This window comes from Martes martes, assembly GCF_963455335.1.
Source record: "Martes martes genome assembly, chromosome: 9".
NCBI classification, from domain to species: Eukaryota; Metazoa; Chordata; class Mammalia; order Carnivora; family Mustelidae; genus Martes; species Martes martes.
In genome coordinates, this window is record NC_137896.1 from 67,791,196 (window position 1) to 67,819,149 (window position 27,954).

Below are 27,954 nucleotides of genomic sequence, written 5' to 3' on the forward strand. Positions count from 1 at the left end.
TATTTTGAGTATCCTAATACATAGGAAACAAACACATTTTTCTGAAGAATACACAGAGCCAGGATTCCCAAGGAGGCAAAATTGCTTTTAGGTTCACACTCTTAACCACTGTACAAGTAGTGTTTAGCTCTGGAGGAAGTGAGAAGAGATTGAGTTTGGATTTCCTTGCATGGCTGTGGAGTTCTGTATGTAGGCTGTGTGTGGATGTGGTACATGTGCTAGGATATACTTATAGTCCAGCTTCTTTTCAGGATGTGCAGTTAGGGATGTTCAGCTAAGGAAATAGAAAAGGTTTATCCTGAAGGAAGAAAGAGTTAGCAGGTGATAGGAATCATAGCTCCTAAAGTTCTTCAGTCATTTCCTTTGACTACCTCAACTAGGGTGTGTAGCATATTGATGGTTTTTTTTAGAATACTCTCTTGATTTATCAATTCCATTCTTTTCCTGATTTCCAATTTATTTTATTTTTTTTTAAAGCTTTGATTTATTTTTTTGACAGAGATCACAAGCAGGCAGAGAGTCAGGCAGAGAGAGAGGGGGAAACAGGCTCCCTGCTGAGCAGAGAGCCCGATGCAGGGCTCGATCCCAGGACCCTGAGATCATGGCCTGAGCCGAAGGCAGAGGCTTTAACCCACTGAGCCACCCAGGCGCCCCACCTGATTTCCAGTTTAACAGTTTATCATTTTTCATATGATATAGTTACATTATATAAATTATATAATTTTCTCTCCCCCCTAATTTTCTCTCTCCCCTTCTCCAGATATGATAAAAGCTTATTTCAGATATTTCAGTTGTTTAAGAATGAAAATGGATAGGGACACCTGGGTGGCTCAGTTGGTAAGTGTCTTGACTCTTGGTTTCAGCTGAGGTCAAAGTCTGAGGGTCATAAGATGGAGCCACCAGGAGGGCTCTACACCAAGTGTAGAGTCTGCTTGAGATTCTCTCTCCCTCTCCCCCTCATGCGCACATGTGCACCCTCTCTCTCTCATAAATAAATAAGTCTTTTAAAAAATGAATGAAAGTGGATATAAATTTGCCTTTGGCCACATTCTCTTAGTTTTCATATAATTGTTTATACCCTTTATCTACCAGATAAGCTATAATTGTAGTTTGGATATCTTTTTAATCTAAGAGAATTATAAATTTCCAAGTGGTCATAGAATTTTGTTGTTGGGATTTTTTTTTTTTTTTTTTTGCGCTGGAGTCTTAAAATTGTGAACTTTAAGAGGGAATTTATTTTTCCTCATGGCCTAATCAATGTTTGTCACTTTTTCCATTAATATTGGGAAAGTATATTCTACCAGAATTGATTAATTACATCAGTTTTTCTCATAAGTGGTCCACAAAACACTAGCTTCCTCAAATACTACCTGGGAGAAGGAGGTTCTATATCAGATAACTTTAGGAAACCGTATAAAACAGGTATAATGATAGCAAGACTATTTAGATCCCTTAACCTGCTGGTATGTAGTGTGACCTTCTAAGAAGAAGGGGAAGTAAAATAATGCAGCATTTTTCAAACCTATTTGAGGGAGTTAGTAGCTCATAGCCTGGCCTTGTTCCCTGCATGTTAGATAATACTAGTGAGGTTTTCCATGTATCTTGTCCACTTGCTGTTCCTTCATAGTGAGGAAACCGTGGATCACACAAGCCGTTCTTTCAGGCCCCTTCCATTTGAAATTTAGCAGGCTTTTTTTTTTTTTTTTTTAATTTAAGGTTTTATTTATTTAGTTGAGAGAGGGGGAGAGACAGAGATAGCAAGAGAGACCAGGAGCTGGGAGGAGAGGAGAAGTGGGCTCCCCACCGGGCAGGGAGCCAGACACGGGCCTGGATCCCAGGACCACAGGATCAGGACCCGAGCCGAAGGCAGATGCTCAACCACCTGAGCCACCCAGGCACCCCAAGCAGGCACTTTTGTTAATGGTTTCTCTAGTTTCTAGTAATCATAAAAGTTCCATAATTTTTAGATTCTGTTGATTATTTCAGTGGAATCTGGGTTTGTGTGCTCATTGCCATATTATCTAAAAGTCCCTCAAATGTTGTAATTTAATCATCTTGCACAAAGATTCTTCCTTCCTCTTTGTTATCTTTTGCAGGAGTCTTTTCCATACCTCGGTTGTTGATTTACCCTTCTTTGAGACGTTTGCTGTGCTTTTCATGAAACCATTTGCCTTTTTTTTTTTTTTTAAGAGTTTATTTATTCATTTAGAGAGAGAGTGCATGAGGGAGGGGCAGAGGGGAAAGGGAGAGAATCTCTAGCAGACTTGGACCTAGTGCAGAGCTGGATGCTGGACTCAGTCCCACAACCCTGAGTTCCCACACCCAAGCTGAAATCAAGAGTTGGTTGTTTAACTTACTGAGCCACCCAGAAGCCCTTGAAATCATTTGCTTTTGAAAATTAAACTTACCTTAAATGAGAACTTAAGCAGTACTGTTAATGCCATTAAAAAAAATTGTTTTTTGCTATATCACTTGATCTCATACTGCTTATCACTTTGGGGGAAATGATGCTGCATAGAAAGCTTAATTTTTCCTTTTCTTTCTGGTTTTTCTGTAACAGTAACACTAATGGCTTGTATTTGTTACATCTTACCATGTGGAAGACCACATTGTACATCTTGAGGTTGTACCATTCTCACAGACTATGAAGTGGTTGGCATGTTCTGTGGCCCTCTGTGCCAGGCACCATGCAGAGTGCTTTAGGCATAATTTAATCCACATGACAGCCCTATGAGATAGGTAGTGTTATCATCCCTACTTTCCAGATGAAGGAGTAATGGCCTGGAGAGGTGGAGATTGATTAACTTCCAAGATCACACAATAGGTAAATAATAGAGCTGGAGATAAGAACCCAGGTAGCTGCCTCCAGGGCCTTTAAACATACAATTTATTTACAACAGTCTGTCTTTTTTTTTTTTTTTTAAAGATTTTATTTATTTATTTGACACAGAGAGCACGGGTAGGCAGAGCAGCAGGCAGAGAGAGAGGGAGAAGCAGGCTGCGCACTGAACAGGGAACCCGATGTGGGGCTCGAGCCCAGGATCCCAGGACTCCGGGATCATGATCTGAGCTGAAGGCAGCTGCTTAACGGACTGATCCACCCAGGCGCCCTCCCCCACCCTTTTATAAAGATTTTTACTTATTTATTTGACAGAAACCACAAGTAGGTAGAGAGAGGGTGGGGGAAGCAGGCTCCCTGCTGAGCAGAGAGCCCCAAGCAGGGCTTGATCCCAGGACCCTGAGATCATGACCTGAGCCGAAGGCAGAGGCTTTAACCCACTGAGCCACCCAGGCACCCCTACAGCAGCTACAGCAGTCTTAATTCAACCTTTGCATTGTACTCAAAAGGGTACGTAGGGTTCTTTTTTCCCCACCCAAATTTAGTAAAAACATTCAGGCACTGATTCAGGCACTGTATGTCTTAAAGTTGCAGGTTAATAATTCTTGTGTATTTTATTTTAGGTTAATGGGAAAGGTTCCTTATGGTGTGTTGATCCAGAATATAAACCCAACCTTATGCAGGCACTGAAGAAGCAACCTTTTTCCTCAGCATTGACATTTTACACCCCGCCTGCATCTCCACAAAGGTACAGGATCTTCCATATAAGTGTCAGTGGTGACTTACAAGATTTCATTGTATGACATAGAAAAACCTAACAAAGTTGTATGGTTTGGGGGAGGAGGGGTTTATTGCATTGAGAATAATTTATGGGTAAGAAATTAGCCTAAGGTAATTTAACTTATAGTCTAACTTGTGTTATTAGGAAACAGGATATTTGATAGGTGAGAACATAAATTTTGGAAAATATAGTCACTCCTGAGTATATTATAAGTAGACCCTAAAGAAAGTTATAATAATGATTTCAGGTACAAAAGGTTTAAATTATTTTAATTGCCTACAATACTAATGCAGACTGATGAAATGGGAAAAGTATATTTGAACTTTTTAAAATAAGATGATTAAGTTTGTCATTATAACATTTTTATGTATATATTTACTCCTTTTTCTTTCTTTTTTTTTTTTTTTAAGATTTTATTTATTTATTTGACAGAGAGAGAGGTCACAAGTAGGGAGACAGAGACAGAGAGGGGAAGCAGGCTCCCTGCTGAGCAGAGAGCCGGATATGGGCCTCGATCAGATGACCCTGAGAGCATGACCTGAGCTGAAGGCAGAGGCTTAAGCCACTGAGCCACCCAGGGGCCCTCCTTTTTCTATTTTAGGTTGGTTTTCTTTCACAGCACATTTAATATTTGAAAATTATGTTCACAGTCTCAAATCTTAAAATGTCTGACAAGTAAAATAATGCTTTGACTTTTTTATTTGTTTTGTTTCTGCTGGTAAATATTGTAATGTATTTCCTTAGCTCTTGTTTTCAAACTCAGTGACTCCTATTGATCTTACAGCTTTCCCATTTTAAGTGAAAGCTGAAAATGATACCTCAAATCTGGTTTTGTTTCCATTTCCTAAAGAAGCCTTCAGAATCTTTTTTTTTTAATCCTCTTATGTAAATTCATTTGAAAATGCCAGATTTTGTTGAGATACTTTTGAGAGTGGCCTTATAATGGTTAAAAAGCTTTTTAATAGAATACTAGATGGAGAATTTCAAACATACACAAGAGGAAGGAGAAAACTATAACGAACTCAACTGCAATAATTATCAATATTTCCATACAGTGTTTAATTTCTTAAACTATTATTAAATAACTTAGTTCATAATAATAATAATAAAGTTACTATTAAATAACTTTAAGTGGAGTGACTGTAGCTGAAATACAATAAATTAGGCTAAAGTCGAAATTAGTAATATATATCTACTCAGTGAGATCTTAAGCTTGTTTACTGGTAGATTGGAAGGATTATTGTCACAAGAATGATTGAGTGGTTTATCTTTATGAAATGAAACCTAGAAAACTTATCAGAGTTTGTATCTTCATTGTTTGGAACTTGGTATCCTCTTTATCAGTTAATGTTGGTGCTTATGAGATATCCTAGTTTAAAAAAAAATTAAAAAAAATTTAGAAACTAATGGTAAGTTCTGCTTATTGTCATTTATGTGTTTTATTTAGCTATACTTTTTTTTAAAGATTAAATGAGGGAATTGACACTCTTATATACCATCAAATATGCGCTTCATTGTGCCTTTGATAGGTTGCATTTTCATGATTATATCTTTTAGCTTTATCATATGTTAAATAAAAATGATTTTATGGTTTAAAAACAGATAGATAAATGATAGCATAAAGATAATTTTTGACTTTAAGACATTACCTTAATATTTCTGGAAACATTTTCTCTTTTTCATTGTTTGGCAAAATGATAGTTCCATGTAACACACCTTTGTGTAGCACTTTCATGTCATAATTGGTAAGTTGAGAAAAAGAATGAAATGTAGTATATGTAAAACTATTAATGCAAAATAGAATTATAATTTAGTTAGCAAAACAGATTTTTTATGCTTTCACAAATTTCAAAGAACAGAAGTAGTATGTCCCAAAAATGATTTAATTTTTGGATGAAAATAAAAAAAAGGCCAAAACGGGACACCTGGCTAGCTCAGTCAGAAGAGCATATGACTCTTGATCTCAGGGTTGTGAGTTCAAGCCCCATGCTGGGTGTAGAAATTGCTTAAAACTAAAATCTTTTTTAAAAAAAGCCTAGGGGCACCTGGGTGGCTCAGTGGGTTAAGCCTCTGCCTTCGGCTCAGGTCGTGATCTCGGGGTCCTGGGATCGAGCCCCACATCGGGCTCTCTGCTCTGCAGGGAGCCTGCTTCCTCCTCTCTCTCTCTGCCTGCCTCTCTGCCTACTCATGATCTCTGTCTATCAAGTGAATAAATAATAAAAATCTTGGGGGAAAAAAAAAAAAGCCTAAAGACCTGATCTCTTTATGACTATAGCAAGTTTAATCTGATACTGATATTTCTTAATAAAATCAGGAACTTTATCTGTTTTGCATCATTACCATACATTCTCTTCACACATTTGTTTTGATAAACGCTTTCATTTCTGTGGTAACACCTATATGATATCATATCAAACTTAGAAACATCCAATACAAAACCAAATAGTAACTATTATGTATTGTCTATTGTTACAGGCATTTTAAATGCATTATTATTATTCATCACAGCAGCCCTATGTGGGAGGTTTAATTATTCCTATTTTACAGATGAAGAAACTAAGAAATTAATTATTTTGCCTAAGAACGTCCAAATAGTTGTGATTTAATCTTGGATCTAATGCTCTTTCTGCTTTGGCAGACTCTTCCTAAACTGAATAGTATTAGCAAAGCAAACAAGGTAAAAATAGTTTGTGTTTTTTATTGTATAAATTGGTTGTATTTGTGACTAAGTTCTATAAAAAGTGAAACAAAGATTTGTATAAGTGCATTTATCTTATCTTTATTTTTCAGTGGCTCTTTATCGCCTCACTTCTTAAACTCTGTACTCAAGCAGAACCAGGTGCGAACCCTCAAAGGTATGTGTATAAAAACTTTATTTTAAATTGTAACAGCTCAGGTCAAAAATCAGGATTTTTGGTTTATTTAATATTTTTCTAATTATAAAAGTATTACATGTTCATTGTAGAAGATTTGGAAAATAAAAACATTTATAAAAAAGAATCTAAATTTTAAGAAACAAAACTGATGAACATAGGAGAAGGGAAGGAAAAATAAAAAGGATAAAAACAGAGACAAACCTTAAGATACTCTTAGATCTAGAGAACAAACTGTGTGAGGGTAAGTGGACGGTAGGGGAGTGGAGTTAATGGGTATTAAGGAGGGCACTTGATACGATGAGCACTGGGTGTTAAATGTAAGTGATGAATCACTAAATTCTACCCCAAAATTAATGATAGACTATATGTTAACTAACTTGAATTTAAATACCCCCCCCCAAAAAAACTAAAGCTTACTCTTTATTATCGTCCACATTTTGTTTTAGTTACTTTGATTCTTCTTACACCTTATACATGAGTAGATGTGTCTGCCCATATGCACACACATACACACACACACATTTTTTTCCAAATGCTAGGCTCATACTGTGTATACTGTTGTATATTCCGTTTTTTAATTTCCTTTTGTGTATTTCTCCTTGAAAATAGGAAAATATTTCTTAGTAATACTATCAGTACAGAGCTGTCTTTTCAAGCCTGTCTTAGACTAGAATAGAAATTGGCAGAGTATGCCTTGGGCCATATCTGGCCCGCCGTGGTTTTTATGTGGTCTGTGAGTTTATATTTATAAATAGTTGAAAAATAATAAAAATAATATCTCAAGGGATGTGAAAATTCACTATAAGAACAGAGTTAAGTAGTTGCAACAGAGATCTCTGTATGGTATCCTTGTTTTTGCCTCTTCTCTGACAAAATCTAAAATACTTACTGACCCTTTACAGGAGTTTGGATCAGAATATAGTTTAGAGTATTTCTTTTATAGGTTAAGTGTAAAAAACTTTAAGGAGGGAGCAAGTTAACTTTCAGAATTTCGTAGGTGACTTTTCTAAAGTATATAAAAATTCTGAATTAGTAGTTTTTTTCCCCCTACTCATAATTAATATTGTAAGTTAGTGATGTAGTAACATAAGGTTTTCTAGCATTGTTGCTTTTGGGCCTAGAAACATTTCTGTGACCTTTAAAAACAGAAATCCTCAGACCAGAGGTCTTTTTCTGCATATCAGATACATTTTGGCTCTTTGGAACTACACTAAGCCAAGCCTAGGAAGCAGTGTGATGATGGTCTGTAAAAATGAGGGAGAGAAGGGGTGTGAAAAAGCTGAAGAGAATTCTGCAAAGAAGTTAAGTGTATTGAGCGTACATTCAGATTATGTTCTGGCTTAACATAATGCAAATATCTATTTTCTCCTTCCTTCATGGGTAGATGTGGTTTCTCTACATTTAGGCATGCGGAAACTACATATTTTTATTATCTCAATAAGTTCTGACCTTTAGTCTTTCAAGCTCCATTCATACACAGATTTTGAGAACATTTTCTTTGTGAATTCTGGGTTTATTTAGAATCTCTTCTTGCTCTTACTCCGTTCTATCCTGATTCTGCTGCTGCTTTTGGTGAGCAGACACTTCTACAATTTTTTCTTCTGCTAGTTTTATTTAATTTTTTTTTTTTTTTTAAAGATTTTATTTATTTATTTGACAGAGAGAGAGAGATCACAAGTAGGCAGAGAGGCAGGCAGAGAGAGTGAGAGAGGGAAGCAGGCTCCTGCCGAGCAGAGAGCCCGATGTGGGACTCGATCCCAGGACCCCGAGATCACGACCCGAGCTGAAGGCAGCGGCTTAAACCACTGAGCCACCCAGGCGCCCCCTAGTTTTATTTAATTTTTTAAAAAAGATTTTATTTATTTATTTGAGAGAGAGAGAGAGAGCTGGGGGATAGAGTAGAGGGAGAGGGACAAGCAGACTCCCCACCAAGCAGGGACCCTGAAACAGGGGCTCGATCCTGGGACTCCAGGATCAGGTTCAAGATCTGAGCTAAAGGCAGCTGCTCAACTGACTGAGCCACCCAGGCACCCCTCTCCTGCTAGTTTTGCCGCAGTTTTTTATAACTAGAGCATAGCCCTCTCCTTCATCTAATGACTTAGACATATGGTGTGTCACCTCTCCAGTGCTGCTAATAGCTTACTTCCCTCCATCTCTGCACTGGTGAGTCTTAAGCTTGGGGACACAGGGGCTTGGAGTTCCAGGTTAAAACAAATGCAGGCCTTTTGTGGAATAGAATATACAGTTCTCATGAGTTTTAGCAGAAAATATAAAACCACACAAAAACTTACGAAAATTTTATATTTAAATCAGGTTGATTTAGGGCCTACTGATAGACTTAAGAAGAAATTTGCTTTTTCTTCTCTCAATGTTATTTCTAGAGAAAGGTTTGGGAAAAAACAATGCTAAATGGACTAAACATTCAACTGTTTATTCTACAAGTAACTGTTGACTTCCCACATAGTGCCGAACAATGTGTGGGTACTTTGGGATATGCAGAGATAAAAGTGACCCAGGCCCTGTTCTCAAAAACCATACAGTTTAGTTGAAAAAGGTTGGCAAGGTTATGCAGAGTACTTTGGGGAAAAGGAAAGTAAGTTGGCGGGGTGCCTGGGTGGCTCAGTGGGTTAAAACCTCTGCCTTCGGCTCAGGTCATGATCCCAGGGTCCTGGAATCGAGCCCTGAGTTGGGCTCTCTGCTCAGTGGGGAGCCTGCTTCCCTTCCTCTCTCTCTGCCTACTTGTGATCTCTGTCTGTCAAATAAATAAATAAAAATCTTAAAAAAAAAACAAAAACAAAAAGGAAGTAAGTTGGCAAAGTAAGCTTAGAGGTAGATCAGGAAAGGCCCCTTAGAAAAGAAAGTGGTGCTTGAGCTGGACCTCAGAAGTTGGGGAAATACTTGACCTTGTTGGAGGGTATCTGCTAGGACCTGCAGGCCAGTGAGTATGGTTGAAGCCTAGGATTATAGAAGAGGATTCGGCAGCGTTGGCCCACTGACTGTAGACGTGATCATTTAGCATGTGAAAGCCAAATGAAGAAGTTTAAGCGAGCATTAGTCAAGTCAAGGAGAACTTATTTAGCATTATGAGTTGAACTCCTTCTATATAATTATAACATTAGTTAGCATTGAGTTCCTTACTACGGTGCTTTGAATGCATTATCTCATTTAATCCTTATAATTCTTTGAGGTATTGTTACCTACTTTTACAAATAAAATTTGGAGAAGATTGGAGTGATTAAGTAACTTTCTCAAGGCCACATCACTAGTAAAAGGCATACAAGGAATGCAGAAACTCTGATATCAGAACCTGTACTCCTACTAGGTATGAGGCATTGGGGGAGCTACTGAAGCGCATTAAAGAAGGAGGCAACATTGTCAGTTTTGTGTTTTATAAAGGTCACTTAGGTGTCATTGAGTTCCAGTATTAGAATCCAGTATTAGGTTTATCTCTCACTTCACAAACTCGTCTTTACTAATCATTATAATAAAGCTACGTTTAAACACATAAGAGCAACAGGAGAACTTATTTAGGCGTAGAAACTCCAGAAATAGTTACTATCACCCAAAGTAGTTATAACAGTTTGTTTAAAGTCTAGTTGTCTCTCTTGCTCACCTTACAATGACAAATTTTATGTGCCAATGTATATGTTAGAGTAGTTTATAACAGAGGGCAGGAGGCACAGGGATCTCTTACTGAGATAGCAGAACAAAATCTTTTTTGTCAATATTTTGGTTTGGTGTGGATTTAGAATAAATTCATCTGCTTAAGAAATATTTATTGAGCATACCTGTGGGCTAGGCACAAGGATATATCAGTTAACAAAGATGACAAAAATGGAACTTTACTGAATTGTAGTATTTATACTGAAGTCATAGTATACTGCAAATATAAATATACATCTACATATATAAATATATATTTACATATATACACATATTTACATATATATACATATTTATATATATAAATATAAACTTTAGATGGTTAATGATGATGTTAGGGGCTAAGTGCAAATCTAGATTCAAATTTTAAGATTCTAAATTAGCATAATTTTAATCTATTTTTATTTTTATTTATTTATTTGATAGAGAAGACAAGTAAGCAGAGAGAGGGGAAAGCAGGCTCGATCCCAGGACCCTGAGACCATGACCTGAGCCGAAGGCAGATACTTAACCCAGTGAGCCACCCAGGCACCCCAACATAATTGTTATCTTAATAGAAATGAAACTAAACCAGTGGTCCAAGCAGCTTACAGTATTGGCATTTTATCAAAATTGCTCTCCTCTATTAAAGAATCACAAGAGACAGCTTCTCTGTTTGGATGCTCTGTAAATGTATATGTTAGCTTTGATAGAGCTAGGAAGTCCTTATAGTTATTACTGAGCTTATAACCATTTAAATTCTGCCTCTATGGTTCTCATATCATTCCTTAAGCAAATGGATTGAGAATCGGGTAACAGAGACCTGTCAGTTTGTGTCATAACCCTTAGTTTCACATAGGTGAACCTAGTGTCTTAGAATTTTTTTCTCAGTTATTGTTAGTAATTCCCCAGCATCAAAGCTAAGAAATTATAAACCAGGACATACAAATTAACACTTATGACAGAAATTTGTTGGAATCAGATATTAAATCAGTAGCATGTTTTCAACTCCAGTCAGAACTATGAAGGAAAAAAGAGAAATAATATGACTTTGAACTAAGTTGGCTTTTTTAATCACTATTTGGATGGCTCTCATGAATCTTAATGACAAATGACTTTCAACTAGAAGTGAATTATTTGTTTAATCTAAATAGTGTCAGAGAAAATGTTTATAAAAGAACCAAATTTTTATTCTTTATGAACTGGATATGCTAGGTAATAGTATGTCTTTAAAAACACAGAGCTCCATTTTAAATAGCTTAAAGTATTATCAGTGAAAAAATAGCATGAGGTATTTTCAATTGTGACAATAAACAACTAAGTCTTCAGTTTAATACCAAAACAGATTGAGTACTCTAAATAAAAATTGTAAAGTCTGTACAGAGTGTTTTTGGTTTTTTTGTTCTAAAAAGTTCAAGATTGTACCTTGGACAAATAAATGGTAATCAGGTATTCTTGATTACTGAGTGTTTGGGGTCATCTTTCTTTCAGTTAAGACATTTTTCTAGAGTTAATTGGCAAGTCATTATGGGAAGCATCCTTAAAATGCTTGAAACCAAACAAATTACATGTAGATAAAATCATTTTGCAGGGAAGTTTTTGGTTTCATAAAGTTAATTTCATGTGGGAGAGTTCAAATTAACTTGGTTATAATAAATCTATTACAAGAAATAAATGCATTTAAGGTACACTTTTCCTGTCCTCCTACTGTTACAAAAATAGTATCTAATTGTGTTATCATATTAAATATTTGGAAACTAAGAAGAGAAGTGGTGTTCATGCAGCTTTTTTATGTTGTCCAGATAAGGCTCACCATTTTTCTTTAGTTTTAGATATTGTTTTTAAGAAACATGACTCCTTGAATTCTAATGGAAGTTTCTATAGGAAGTTAAGCTAGAGATACACTAATCTTTTTGTTAAGATTTTATAGGTACTTCATTTGTAAGATTATAAATTTTCTGAAATTATTTCCTCATTATAATGCTTTTCAGAGTTAGATTCTCCCTCAGCATCACTTCCTTTTTTTTTCCCTTGATGAAATTGGTAACAAGGTAGCCCTTTTTTTTATTAAAAGACAAATTATTTCCTGGAACAGGAAACTCTCTGTCAGGGCTTTTACATAACGCCATGCAAGATGTCCCCTGTGCAAGGCCGCTTGGCTGAGGCAATGAGTGGGGTCTGAAATTCAGCCCACGCTCCAGTCTTCAAGCTGTGTGCCTTCACACAGGGAAGCATTCACCTGGAGGCAGACTTGCTTTTTTCCAGTTCACACAGAGCTACAATATGGGCTGGAGTCTGTACCTTTTCTTCTTCAAAGACGTGTTGGAATACTGAACTCTATCAAATTATAGTCAGGTCTCATTCTAAAAGAAAAGATCTCTAAAGGAGATCTTTTCTTGGCCATGACATGAGAAAAAGTGATTCATACTCTTTTTACTTACTGTTCTTCCTGCCTTGAAATACTTTTCCTTCAGATAGCTACATGGCTTCTTTTTCTCATCTCCCTGAATCTGTGCTCAACACTTGCTTCTTGAAGCCTTCTCTAACCTCTATATTTAAAGTGCAGTCACCCTTCCCAACACTCTCTATCCCCCTTTCCGCTTAGTTTCTCTCCCTTATATTTGTCACCTTGTAACATACTGTGTTTTAATTATTCCTTTGTATTCTGAGAGGTTAGGGGTTTTCCTGTTTTGTTTTTTGCTATCTTCCCACAGCCTGGAATGATGTCTAGCTCATAACAGGATACTCATTTTATTGAGTGAATAACAGAATACAGAATTTCCAGTATATTCTGTAAATCCCGCAGAATTTCCTACTCTAGTCATGGATACCTGGATACAAGTATTAATGATTAATAATTGATAGAGTACAAATTGAAGGCCTAGGTTCTAGAAGTAGGCTATAGAGAGGTTCAAGTACCGCCTCCCCTAAAGACCTGTCCATGTCTGTTTTTTTCATATTTAAGATGGAAATACTAATAGTACCCACATCATAAAGTAGTGAGGATTAGATGAGTTAATAATACTCAGAACATGCCAAGTCCATTGATACCCAACATCAGTAATTTGGTGCTAATTAGCTTAATCTAAGGAAAGGAGGGCAAGGAGGTCATATACTTTATTATTTACACATTTATCAAGGACCCACTATTGTTCCAAGCATTGTGGAACATAGGAGATAAGACAGGTTCCTACTTTAATTGGGAAGGCATTCATGAGGTCACAGTTTATTGAAGGGGAAAGAGTAGTAGTATTATGTACTTCTTCATAACAACCATCTTCTGATTTACTTAAGTCTATTTGGTAAAGTCAGTAACAGTAACTTTTTCTGTCTTCACAGAGTTTATGGTCAAGTTGGGGAGAAGAGAAGTCAATATTTTTATGGCTTTACTTTCTAAAATAACTTTATAATTAGGTATTACAAATAAAATGAAAAACATTAGGATAATAAAAATTTTCTAGCTTTGAGATAGAAATGGGAGGTTTCATAATCTGAATCTTATTTTATGATCTAAGGTTTTTCAGTATTTTCTAACTTTTCCTTCACGTTAGGTTATACCATATTACTTTTATTTAATTACAGTTATTCAGAATAATAGATCACCAAGATGGAGAGGAACTTCTAGCAGAAAAGTGATATGAGAGCATAATAACTTTATCTGGAGTAGAACCTGCTGATTTTACCAGCCTTTTAAAGTTCATTTTCCTTGTGGAATATCCATAATTATGTTTGGCCTCTTACAAAGTCTGTAGTACTTGTGGGCTCATAGATAATTATGATTAAAAACATGACTAATACTTTTGTGCCAACAGTAATTATTTATTTAGCATTTGTAAATTCACATGATCTAGACTGACCAAACATACATATTTATAACTCCTGTAATTATTATGTAATTAATGCAGTACTTCATAACTGCAGATATGCACAGATAAAGATATTTTTTACATGTTAAAAAGGGTAGGGGAACCTCAGTGGCTCAGTTGGTTGGATGTCTGACCTTTGGTTTCTGCTCAGGTCCTGATCTCATGGGCCGTGGGATTGAGCCCTGCCAGTGGGAGTCTGCTTCGATATTCTCTCCCTCTGGCCCTCCACCTGCTTGTGCTCTCTCCCTCCTTCCCTCTCTTTTTCTGTCTCATTCTCTCTCAAATAATCTTCTTCTTAAAAGGTAAAAATTCTAAAAAGTAATAATGCCTTAGTGTACATTTTTAGTCAAGTACAGTTGACCCCTGAACAATGCAGGGGTTAGGAGTGCTGACCCCTGCCTCCTTCCCCTATACAGTTGAAAATCCACATATAACTTGATTCCCCAAAAACTTAACTAATTCCCCAAAAACTTAACTACTGTTGACTGGAAGCCTTAGTGATGACATACACAGTTGTGAACACATATTTTGCATGTTTTATGAATAACAAACTGTTTTCTTACACTAAAGTAAGCTAGAGAAAAAAATGTTACTAAGAAAATCATAAGAAATTTTATTATCTGGTACTTCTCAATTCTCTTGTATTCGATACTATCACAAAACTGTTCATAATTTCTTAATTAAAGATTTTTATTTATTTATTTGACAGAGAGAGAGATCACAAGTAGGCAGAGAGACAGGCAGGGACAGGGGGTGGGGGGAAGTAGTCTCCCTGCAGAGCAGAGAGCCCAATGTGGGGCTCGATCTCAGGACCCTGAGATCATGACCTGAGCCGAAGGCAGAGGCTTAACGCACTGAGCCACCCAGGCGCCCCATGAACTGTTCATAATTTTAAGTGAACAAAAACAGATTGCAGAATAATATGTCTCATTTTGGGTGTGTGTGTGTGTGTGTGTGTATTTAAGTAAAAGAATATACACCAAATCTTAACACTGGTTACCTTTACAAATACTTATAATAGCCTCTCTTTTATAAAGAACATTAATATTGTTACTCTCTTCCTTTTTCAGAATCTGATATTGATGCTGCCACTGCAATGATGCTTTTAAATACTTCTATAGAACAAGGAATTTTAGAATGTAAGCAATCATGCCATTCTTCCTAAAATACATTTTTGTGAGTGCTTTTTCAAATGTAATTTAGAATGCAAAATATGTAAGTGTTATAGGCAGAATTGTTTTTTCTAACTAAATTGTGTTTTCATTTGAATTACTTAGTTTCCATTTTATTGTATTTCCATTAATATATGTGAGCAGTTATGAGATTGAAGTTAATACCGTGATATTTTTACATGGACCAGGAAACGAGGAAATAAATAGCATGTGTAGAAATTAAAGTTGAGAATTTAAAAGTAAAAATGAAAGTCATAAGAAACAAAATATAAGAAAATATATTTATCCATATAAAAAGAAAATATATTTATAACCTTGGAATTGGAAAACCCTTTAGATACTAAGTGTAAAATACATAAAAGAAAACATAGGTAAATTTAAACATCAAAATTCTGTAGTTCGGACAACAAAAGGTATTTGTAAGAAAAGTCACACAAGGAAAACACTTGAGAGAACATTTTTTGTACTATGTATATAATAAACAAAGGGTTAATATTGAGTATATGTAAAAGGACTCTACAAATAAGAAATAAGAAAAATGTTGAGAAAAGCCAGTATATGAATTAGGCGGGTCTCAGGGAAGGACAACACACATTTGAAAGATATGCAACTTCTCTAGAAGACAGGGAAATGCAAAATGAAACAATATTGAGATACTACTTTTTTTGGTCCATGAGATAATGAAAAATTAAAATGATAATAGTAAGTTTTAATTGTGAGAACTGGATATTGTCGAACACTGTAGGATGTAAGTTAGTACGACCATTTTGGAGCACAATTTGAAAATACCAGCTACAAATACAAATCCCACAGTGAAATCTCCTACTAATTAGAATGTCTAGTATCAAAAAGATAAGAAATAACAAGTGTTGATGAGAATGTAGAGAAAAAGGGAACCTGCTGTTGGTGGGAGTGCAAATAGGTGCAGCCACTATGAAAAACAGTATGGAGATTCCTCAAAAAACTGAAAATAGAAGTACCATACCATCCTGTAATTCCACATCTAGGTATTTACCTGAAAAAACAAACACTTAATTTGAAAGGATACATGCACCCTGTGTTTATTGCAGCGTTATTTGCATAGCCAAGGTATGGAAGCAAACAACCTCTGTCCATCATCAGTAGATGAATGGATAAAATGTGATATATATACACAATGGAATATTACTCCACCATAAAAAAAGAATGAAATTTTGCCATTCTTGACAATATAAATGGACCTAGAGAGTTTTATGCCAAGTGAAAGAAAGCCAGAGAAAGACAAACTGCATGTGATTTCACTCATATATGGAATCTAAAAAACAAAACAAATGAACAAACAAAAAACAGAAGCAGATGCCTGGGTGGCTCAGTCCATTAAGCACCTGACTCTTGGTTTCAGCTCATGTCATGATCTTGGGGTCCTAGATTGAGCCCCGAGTAGGCTCTATGCTCATGTGGAGTGTGCTTGTCCCTCTCCCTCCCCCTCAACCCCTCCCCTCACTCCTTCTCTCTGTCTCTCAAATTAATAAAAACCCTAAAAACAAAAAAAAAAAACGGGCACCTGGGTGACTCAGTCAGTTAAGCATCTGCCTTTGGCTTAGGGCATGATCCCAGAGTCCTGGGATCAAGCCCCATGTCACGCTCTTTGCACAGTGGGGAACCTGCCACTCCTGTTTGTACACTTGTGTGTGTGTGCATGCTCTGTCAAATAAGTAAAATCAAGAAAGAAGGAAAGAAAGAACAGAAACAGACTTACAAGAGAACAAACTGGTGCTTGCCAGGGGCAAGGAAGGTGGAGGGATAAGTGAAATAAGTGAAGGCAATTAAAAGGTTACAAAATTCCAGTTATAAATCACAGGGGGATGAAAAGTACAGCATAGGGAATAGAGTCAATAATATTGTAAAACTTTATATGCTGACTTTACTTACATAATGTTTAAAATTGTCAAATCCCTATATTGTACTCCTAAAACTAATGTAAGATTGTATGTCAACTATACTTCTGTTAAAAAAAAAATACCAATTACAATTTAAAATGTATATATTCTTTTACTTAATAATTCTGTTTCTTGCTATTCTAGAAGAATATTTGCATATGTGTAAGAAGAGGCATCTAGGATTCACATTGCAATATTTATTCATAGTGAAAAATTGGGAAAACCTAAATATCAATAAGGAAATGGCTAGGGCGCCTGGGTGGCTCAGTGGGTTAAGCCACTGCCTTCGGCTCAGGTCATGATCTCAGGGTCCTGGGATCAAGTCCCACATCGGGCTCTCTGCTCAGTGGGGAGCCTGCTTCCCTCTCTCTCTCTCTGTCTGCCTCTCTGCCTACTTGTGATCTCTGTCTGTCAAATAAATAAATAAAATCTTTAAAAAAAAAAAAAAGAAAATGGTTAGCTCAAAAGTGGTACATTATTAAGGCATTCTCTACAGACAGCTCAAAATAATTATAATTTTCCTGGAAAGGTCAAGACATATCATTAAGTGATTTGAAAATGTTTCAAGTTAACACCAAAGGATGATATATGGTCTAAGTAAAAAAAGAAACAAGTGAACAAAAATCTACAGAACTTTACTAACCCTTAAATACTCACTACTCGTTTAAATGGCCTAATCTTGGCAATCAAATGCATTTGACTTATTGATGGAAGTGTTCTTTTCCACAGGTGAGAAGCCTCTTCCTCTTAAAACAGCAATGCAAAAAAAGAGGAGTTATAGCAATGCATTTAATCATCCCAGTACTGTGCGATTGCAAGAGGGTGATTCTTTGGCTACGAGCATTGATCCAAAAGAAGACCACAATTACAGTGCAAGTAGCATGGCAGCACAGCGCTGTGCATCCAGGTCTAGCGTGTCTTCTCTGTCCTCTGTGGATGAGACATATGATTTTATCCCAAAGAGTAGCCATGTGGGAAGTGATGGCAGTGAAGGATTTCACAGTGAAGAAGACACAGATGTTGATTATGAAGATGATCCTCTTGGAGACAGTGGCTATGCATCACAGGCTTGTGCAGATACCTCTGAAAAAGGGCAGCCAGGCAAAAAGATGCGCAAACAGTTATGTCAAGAAATTGATGAGGAGCTCAAAGAGGCAGCTGGATCTCTGCTCCACCTTGCTGGAATCCGTACATGTCTGGGTTCCCTAATAAGTACTGCAAAGACACAAAATCAAAAGCAGCGGAAAAAATAGAAATACTTATTAGTGTGAAATTATTTTCAAGTGTGGCAATACTCTTCTACTTAATTCTTTACAAGGGATATCAAAGCCATAATGGACTTCTTTTGGTTTAGGGTGGGGGAGGGGTGCTAATTACCTGTTTATTTTGAAACATTTGTTTTAATCTTTATTAAATAATTGCTGTTAGGACCATGCCCAACCATAGATACGATGCCAAGTCCTAAAAGCATAATTTTTGTGATAAGTGTCTTTAAAATTTGGAAATTTTTTATAGGAAAACCCACAGCCTGTGTCTTAAAACTTGTAGGAAATATCTTTTATTCTGTTAATATGTTAAAGTATAAGAATTGGCAACTCTGTAACTTTTTCTCATTTTCTTTTCCAATCATTTGTATTTAGCTATAGTTGCTGATCCAGCCAAAAATGTTGCTGATGTCTTTCTCACATACTTCTCTCTGGACACATGCAACCCAGTAGAATGAGATTTGGATTTTTTATTTTGTCTTAATTTTTGTTTTTAATTATTTTTTGTTGAAGCGTGGACAAACTTGAATATAAATTGGAAAAGGTCCTAGATGTCTAGAAAGCTCCTTTTGGTTACATAGGCAGGAAGTACAGCAAAGAATTCTAAAATTTAGAAAAGGCAGTTTTGTGGTAAAATTTCGTCTAAGAACACTCCAATTCCTATTACAATATTATCTTTGATTTTTTTTTTTCTTCCCAGATGTTGCATAACATTTATTGGGGCCTTTTGTTTGTTCCCAAAGTGCTTTGCAGCCATTGTTTGAATTTTAGCCACTAGCTGTCTTTGTTGAGTAGAAACAATCCAATGAGAGGATATAGCCATAAAGTGTGTTACAGGGTTAACACCCATTTTGACACACTTTTTGCAATAAGAGAATCTTTCATGTGTTGTTAAATGGACTGCATTCTGGGAATTTTGTAGTAGGAATGGAGTGTAATCAAATAGAAATATTTTGAATAGTTACTACTTATGTCCTTTTAAATAAAGATAGATCATTTAGGAAAAAACTTCTGTCCAAGGTTTATATGAATTAAGTCTGTATGTATTCCTAGTTAAATTTAAAAGGATTTAACAAAACTATAGAGACAAAAGTACCTTCATGAGTTTCAAAATTCATATACAATTAAATCTTAATACAGTATACCCTTTGGGGGAGGCAGTATAATATATGTGCCATTTATTCCATGCTAAAAGACTTTATATTGCTGTTCCAGAGGTGCACTGACTAAGGCTTTTAAGTATTTGAACAAATCTGCTTCTGTGAGACATTTTTCCATATCATTTTTATAGTTTGACTTTATTATTTAGAAAGAACACAGGATACTAATAAAACTAAACTTACTCATTATGTATATATTTTTACAGTGGTGGAAGCAACTTTCCAAAAGTTCAGTCTTATCTCATGGTACATTCTGTTTTATAACAATGACTTTGTTTTCATTTTTCTGATAATTTCATATATACATACATACATACACACATAGATACATAGGCTCATGATTTGGGTTGGTTACTTCAGCTGTTTCTATGATTAAAACATTTTCTTGGATTTTTTTTTTAAGAGATATTTTATTTTAACTTGTAAATTTTATTTGGGCAAAACTGTTGAATGAGAAGCATAATGGAAACATCTTTTTCAATTGGCAAAACTTTAAGCCAGGGATAACAACATTAATATTACCTGTCCTGTTTCCATGTTAATTGTAATTGAACTTGGATAGCCACATTATATCGGTGCTGTTGAAATACAGTAATTTTTAAATTTGTTGATAATGAAAAATAGTTCTTAAGTATGCAGGATGAGGTATTTGGGTTTTTTTTTTTTTCCTTCTTCATACATGTCACATCTACTACGGAAAATGGCTAATCCAAGTTAGTACCTTTTGCTGTAGATGGTGACTGTAACGTACACAAAAAAATGCTTATACCACAGTATAAACAGCACACAGATTATAAAAATCATTTTAATAACAATATCTTAAAGCTGTTTACAGTGGCCCTTTGGATAGACCTTAGTAAGTGTGTTTCAGTGATCTGGTTCCAGTGTATTTTGTTCTACTGAAATTCTGTACCACAGATGTTCTCTCTCGTTCCTGTCCATTAGATAATTAATCTTCGTAAGCAGAGGAAAATGTTCTAAGTTAAGGAGGGGGAGAGTTGTTCCCTCTTTAAAAGGGATCTTCAAAATTATTTTCATTTAATATAAATAACAATAATTCTTTAAACTTAATATTCTTTCCCTCTTTGGGTACTCTTCCCACAAATCTGAAAGTTTATATGCATCACTAGCAAAGACAGTGAACATTTTCATACTGAAAGCCAATGGGAAGAAGTCACATGGTATTTTACACAATTCTTATACAGAATTCAGTGCATCACTTTCCATTTGCTGATTTATCAAGGCAGTTATTTACAAGGGGAAGTACCTTTTTAATTATGATTCCCCCATTATTACTTCCATAGATACTATGATCCCATTCCTCAGGTGTGTTGAGATAAAAACATGGCTAATCACCACCCAATTAAGGAAAGTCATTTCAAGTCCTATGGACTGGAAACTGTATTTCTAATAATATATTAACAAGAAATTATACTGTAATAGAAACAGTTTGGCAGCCCCAGAGAGGTTCTATATGTTCCAGCATATTTTAAGACTGTGATTTAAACTAACATGATTTGCCTTACATCAATACAAATTGTTACAGCCAGTTCCAGTTTATAATAGATCTCTAGTGAAAGTTTTGAGTCAGCACAATTAATCTTCGTCTTTCACATCCCAAATAGAATCAGTGTTTCTTGAATATAGATTTTTGAAATTTATTTGTGCAATATTATTACTAAATTGATATTTTATTTTACCTTTCAAATTCAGAGAAAGAAAACATTACTTGTATTCATGGAAAAGCTAATTGTTGGTGGATTGCCTCCTTTTTTTCCACCTTTGAGCCTTTCCTTTCCTCCCTAGAGCCAGCATGACTTCTCTTAACGTAGATTCCCCTGTATATAATAAGGTTTAGAATATATTTTTTTTCTTTTGCTACTTTCTGAGGCATTATGTAAAGGGTTCATACTAGGTGGTCAGTTAAATATATGTAAGCACGAATTCAAAGGTAGAGAAAGTGTTGAGGGAATGTGTGTGTCTTCATAGACCAGGAGGCCTTTCCTAGCAATTTAACCAACAGATGTGAATACTTCACAAAGCTGTAAAGACTTTTGTCTTAAATACTACAGTAACTTAACAACCATTTGTGAAGACCATAGCATTTAATTAAAGGCTTTCTGGTTTACATATACTTTACAGGTTTTTTGTTGTTGTTGTTGTTGTTGTTAGTTTGAAATGTGTAAGCTTTGATTTAAACAAAGTTTACTTCACTATGTTAATGATGTACTCAAAATATTTATTGAAAGACAAAGTAGAGTATTTTAATGTTATACCTGCCATTTTTTCTTAAAGCACATTTTTTTTGCATCTAACTGCCAGTGCCATTGTCAAAACTTGTTTTTAAAATTGTTGTACATTTCTTACTAAACTAAGTGCTTAAAGTATTATGTTGCCATCATATAGTGTATAAAAATGTATAATTGCCAATTCACTGTAACTATTATTTATTTTTAAATGAAAGTGTAATGCTTTCTGATTCAAGAAATTTGAGTTATTAAACTGGTTTCCTTATCCTTTTTTCTAATGTAGCATAAAAATTGCCCTGAGTTTGAGTTATAACTGCCAGTCACAAGTAGATGACCAGTCACAAGTGAACCACTTCTCAGTTGCCAGTCTTTGCTCATATTAAAAGCAACCTAACAGATATTTAGTTTTTGTATCTAATCTCTGATTATTAAGATGTTTATAAAGTTTATTTTTACCAAAGAGATGCAATTCATTATGATAAAGTATTGCAGAATAAACCTTGTTTTATAACATTGTTGTACTTTCTCTGTTCTTTTGGGGTGGGTAGTGTAGATGTAAGTGGCTCATACTTATACATACACATGCCATTTCCATTTTGGTGTTACAAAGTTGAAGTCATACAAATGAAAAATAAAGTTTTAATTTCAGAATATTTGTCTTTTTTTTTAAGTATTGTTTTTCCTGGTTTTTACAGGCCATTTTAGTAATTTTGAAAGCTAAAATAGTGTTAATTAAATTATTCTCTTCCTGAAGATGAACTTTTCATATATATTTTTTCATATACATAAGAGATATTTTGAAATATAAGAAAAATTGTGCAGATAATGAAATTAAGATTACTTCTAAATATAGTAGTGTTGTAACTTCAACAATATCCAGTACTACCGTGTGTTTAAAAATTGGGGCATCCATTATAAAATGAAATAATGGACAACCAACATCTTAATTTTAATCCCCCCACCCCCTACTTCCCTTTGAAATTCTGTGCTGGCAATTTAAATGGTATAAAGCTATGTGGAGTTGTTTATTTAAAATGAGTCAAATGAGACAGCTGTATTGATTCAAAACTACCACACTCTCTAAGCCCTCCTTCCAAAGCATCTTTTTGATACACAAAATTATTTACCAAACATAGGCATTTGGGACTCATGTATTTATTCCTTAAGAATTTTATTCTCAAGGCGCCTGGGTGGCTCAGTTGTTAAGTGTCTGCCTTTGGCTCAGGTCATGATCCCAGGGTCGTGGGATCAAGCCCCGCATGGGGGTGGGGCGGGTAGCCCTCCTCCTCCGCGGGAAGCCTGCTTCTCCTTCTTCCACTCCCCCTGCTTGTGTTCCCTCTCTCACTGTGTCTCTGTCTGTCAAATAAATAAACAAATTCTTTTAAAAAAAAGTATTCTCACTATTGCATTCATCTAGCTCATACTAGTTCTGAAGGGGAAAGAAATATATGCCATTTTTAGAAAAATAACTTACTTAAAAATGGGTTAAAACATTTAGTCTTTCCCTCAGGAGTTTTGGGACGTGCTGATTTGACAGATTTAAAAAAAAAATAGAAATAAAGATCTCAAAAATTTAGATGTGAAACTGTTGAAAATCTTTAAGAGGGCGCCTGGGTGGCTCAGTGGGTTAAAGCCTCTGCCTTCGGCTCGGGTCATGATCCCAGGGTCCTGGGATCGAGCCCCACATGGGGCTCTCTGCCCAGCAGGGAGCCTGCTTCTATTCCTCTCTCTCTGCCTTTCTCTCTGCCTACTTGTGATCTCTGTCTGTCAAATAAATAAATAAAATCTTTAAAAAAAAAAATAAAAAAAAAAAAAAATCTTTAAGAATGAAAACAATTATTAATCTTAGTAACTGTTACTATGTTTCATGAAATTATAAATAGAGAACTGTTAAAAGCTGTCAACTAAAAATTGAAATAGCCATGTGCTACACATGTGTTTGATAGTTTGTGTTCCAAAAGTTTGTTTAAAAATATATTCTTGGAGGAGGCATTTTTCAGTGAACTCAAGGCAAGTTGTGAAGCCTTATTTACCTCATAATGTAGTGGGTAAAAACAATCCTTTTTTAACTAAAGTGATTCTTATGCAAAATTTTTGTAGAAGTGGATTTACTTCCTTATAGAACTTTCCTCAACCTTGAGATTTTGGTTCAAGTAAATACTTATAACTCAATCTTGTGGGGACAGTGTAATAAAAGCAGAAACTAGGAATTGGACAGAAAGGAGACACTGCAAAGAATAACATATGGGAGATTTTAGAACCTGAAGCATAATTATCTAATGGTTACGAGTTCTTTTTTATTTTTTTTTTTAAGATTTATTTACTGTAGAAGGGTTAGGGACATGGTGCTCCATGCAAGGCTCCAGGCAGGGCTTGATCCCAGGACCCCAAGACCATAAACCTGAGCCAAACCAAAAGTTGGCCAGCTCAACCAACTGAGCCACCCAGGCATTGGTGGTATAGTGGTGAGCGTAGCTGCCTTCCAACTGAGCCACCCAGGTGCCCCTAGTGGTTGAGAATTTTTTTTAAGTTTTTTTTTTTTTTAAGATTTTATTTATTTATTTATTTGAAAGAGTGCAGGGTGGGGGGGGGGGTGCTGGCAGAGGGAGAGAATTCACGATGAGAACAGTGCAGTGCAAGACTCCATCCCACAACCTGAGCCCAAACCAAGAGTCCAACAGTTAGCTAACTAAGGCATACAGGCGCCCCAATTGTTGAGAATTCTTAAGTGGAAACTGCAGCCATCTTAAAGTACTCTGCATTGTAACTAAATTTATATGATAATCTTGTGTAACAGGAAAGGAGTTGAGAAAAAATTCCACACCCTTGGTAAACTGAGCACTTTTTCTTTTTTTTTTTTTCTTCTGTGCATTGACTTTGTATCCTGCCACATTACTGAATTGGGGTATGAGTGCTAGTAGTTTAGAGGTGGAGTCTTTTTGGGTTTCCCATATAAAGTATCATGTCATCTGCAAAGAGAGAGAGTTTGACTTCTTCATTGCCAATTTGAATACCTTTTATTCCTCTTTGTTGTCTGATTGCTATTGCTAGGACTTCTAATACTATGTTGAACAAGAGTGGTGAGAGTGGGCGTCCTTGTCGTGTTCCTGATCTCAACAGGAAGGCTGTGAGCTTTTTCCCATTGAGGATGATATTTGCTGTGGGTTTTTCATAGATAGATTTTATGAAGTTGAGGAATGTTCCCTCTATCCCGATACTATGAAGCGTTTTAATCAGGAACGGATGCCGGATTTTGTCAAATGCTTTTTCTGCATCAATTGAGAGGACCATATGATTCTTCTCTCTTCTCATTGATTTGTTCTATCAGATTGATTGATTTGCGAATGTTGAACCATCCCTGAAACCCAGGGATGAATCCCACCTGGTCATGGTGGATAATCTTTTTAATGTGCTGTTGGATCCTATTTGCTAAGATCTTGTTGAGAATCTTAGCATCCATATTCACCAGGGATATTGGTCTGAAATTCTCCTTTTTGGTGGGGTCTTTTCCTGGTTTGGCGATCAGGGTAATGTTGGCTTCATAAAAAGAGTCTGGAAGTTTGCTTTCCACTTCAATTTTTTGAAACAGTTAACTGAGCACTTTTTCAATGAGGTATTTCACTGCCTAATCCCAAGCATTGTGCTTTAATTGTTGGATATCCAATGTGCACTAAGAAGTAAAAATAGACAATCCCTCTCCCCCAAAAATGTAAATGCAATTATGAATTGTGATGATTGTCATGAAAGAAAAGAATAGGGAGCTATGAAAACATAATACTTTATCTGGGTTTTTTTTTTTAAGATTTTATTTATTCATTTGACAGACAGATCACAAGTAGGCAGAGAGGCAGGCAGAGAGAGAAGGGAGGAAGCAGGCTCCCTGCTGAGCAGAGAGCCCAATGCGGGGCTTGATCCCAGGATGCTGGGATCATGACCTGAGCTGAAGGCAGAGGCTTTAACCCACTGAGCCACCCAGGAGCCCCTTATCTGGGGTTTTAAGAGAGGCTACCATGAAGAATGTGATTTAAGCTGAGATCTGAAAGAAACAGGTATTGGAACTAAAAGCATAGCTTATCGTTGGGGCAAGGACAACAGCAATCACTGAGATCCTGGGATAGGAGAAAACAGGAGATTTTGGGTGAATTAAAAGGCTAACGGTGTGGCCACAAGAGAGCTGGTGTCAGGTCTTCCAAAACCATGTGAGAGAAAGATCTGGGTTTCTGTTATAAGAACCTTAGGGAAGCCATTGAGGAGATAGGCAGTTTAAGAAATCATCCTCATACTTTGACTTGCATCCATAATTGACAGGACCAGACTTAAGCTCCTCTGTAAACAACCAGAAAACTAGACAGTATTGGGGGGGGGGCGGGGGGAGTATGAAACATTTTCTGACAAAATCAGTAAGAGTGATATACTTCTAGCCAGATTAATTAATGGGAAAAAATGAGCAAATTAGCAAAATCAGAGATGAAAGGAGACATAAGGACAGATCCTATAGATATTAAAAGTACAACAAAACATTATTAAGAACTTTATGCCAATAAATTCAACAATTTAGATGGAATTAACAAATTTCTTAAAAGATGTAAATTACCAAACTTAAATCAAGAAGAAATAGAAATCTAAATAATCTTGTACCAGGGCACCTGGGTGGCTCAGTGGGTTAAAGCCTCTGCCTTCAGCTCAGGTCATGATCCCAGGGTCCTGGGATCGAGCCCCGCATCAAACTCTCTGCTCCACGGGGAGCCTGCTGCCTCCTCTCTCTCCGCCTGTCTCTCTGCCTATTTGTGATCTCTGTCTAATAAATAAATAAAATCTTTAAAAAATAATAATCTTGTACCTATCTATAATTGAATTATAGTTATTAGTAATTAAAACCTTACAACAAGATGCAACAGCAAAAGCACAAGCAATGAAAGAAAAAATTGGTAAGTTGGACTTAACTAAAATTAAAAACTTAGGTTCTGTGAAAGTTACTGTTAAGAAAATGGAAAGACGGGGTGCCTGGGTGGCTCAGCCATTGAGGGTCTGCCTTCGGCTCAGGTCATGATCCCAGGGTCCTAGGATCAAGCCCCACATTGGGCTCCCTGTTCTGCAGGAAGCTGGCTTCTCCCTCTCCCACTCCGCCTGGTTGTGTTCTCTCTCTCTCTCTCTATATATATATATATCTCGGTGTCAAATAAATAAATCTTTAAAAAAAAAAGAAAGAAGGAAAATGGAAAGACAAGCTACAGCCTGGGGGAAAGTATTTGCAAAACATTTATAATAAAGAACTGGTATCAAAAATACATAAAATACTCTTAAAAATCAACAATAAGAAAACAATTTAAAAATGAGCAAAATAGGGGTGCCTGAACGGCTCAGTGGGTTAAAGCCTCTGCCTTCGGCTCAAGTCATGATCTCAGGGTCCTGGGATCGAGCCCCGCATCGGGCTCTCTGCTCAGTGGGAAGCCTGCTTCTCCTTCTCTCTCTGTCTGCCTCTCCGCCTGTCAAATAAATAAATAAATAAATATTTAAAATAAGCAAAATATCTGGACACTTAAAGAAGATAAACAGATGGCAAATAAATATATGCAAAGACAGTTCAACATCATGTCATTAGGGAAATGAAAATAAAATTAAGGGGCACCTGGGTGGCTCAGTCAGTTAAGCATCTGCCTTTGGCTCAGGTCATGATCTCCAGGTCCTGGGATGGAGCCCCATGTTGGGCTCCCAGCTCAGTGGGGGAATCTGCTTCTCCCTCTACCCCCTGCTTGTGTGCTCTCTCTCTTGCTCAGATAAGTAAATAAAATCTTTAAAAAAAAAAAAAATTGTGTGCAGGTTTTTCTGTGGACATATTTTCAACTCATTTGGGGAAATAAAATGAAGCATAATTGCTGGATCATACAGTACAAATATGATTATTTTGTGGGAAGCCACTGACCTTTCTTCCAAAGTGGTAGTGTCTTGCATTCCCAGAAGAAATGAATGAGTTCCTATTGTCCCACATTCTTGTCAGCATTTGATGTTGTCAGTATTTTGCATTTTAGTCATTTTAGTAGGTGTGTAGTGATATCTTAATGTTTTTTTTTTTTTAAGATTCTTTTTTATTTTTTCATTTGAGAGAGAGGCAGAGACAGACAGAGAGCACAAGCAGGGCTATACCCAAAAGAAGTAAAAGCAAGGTCTCAAAGAAGTATATGTAT

General features: G+C 36.1%; 1 protein-coding gene across 1 annotated transcript in view; it reads left to right on the forward strand.

The window, feature by feature from the left end:
* Positions 1-20,267, forward strand: part of FOXN2 (forkhead box N2) — a 64,977-nt gene extending 44,710 nt beyond the window's left edge. The window contains exons 3-6 of the mRNA XM_080813202.1: positions 3,463-3,587; positions 6,411-6,475; positions 15,075-15,143; positions 17,825-20,267. Coding sequence (XP_080669328.1) covers positions 3,463-3,587; positions 6,411-6,475; positions 15,075-15,143; positions 17,825-18,348 — 783 coding nt within the window. The 3' untranslated portion in view covers positions 18,349-20,267. The remainder of the gene's footprint in view (positions 1-3,462; positions 3,588-6,410; positions 6,476-15,074; positions 15,144-17,824) is intronic.
* Positions 20,268-27,954: the final 7,687 nt, after the last annotated feature.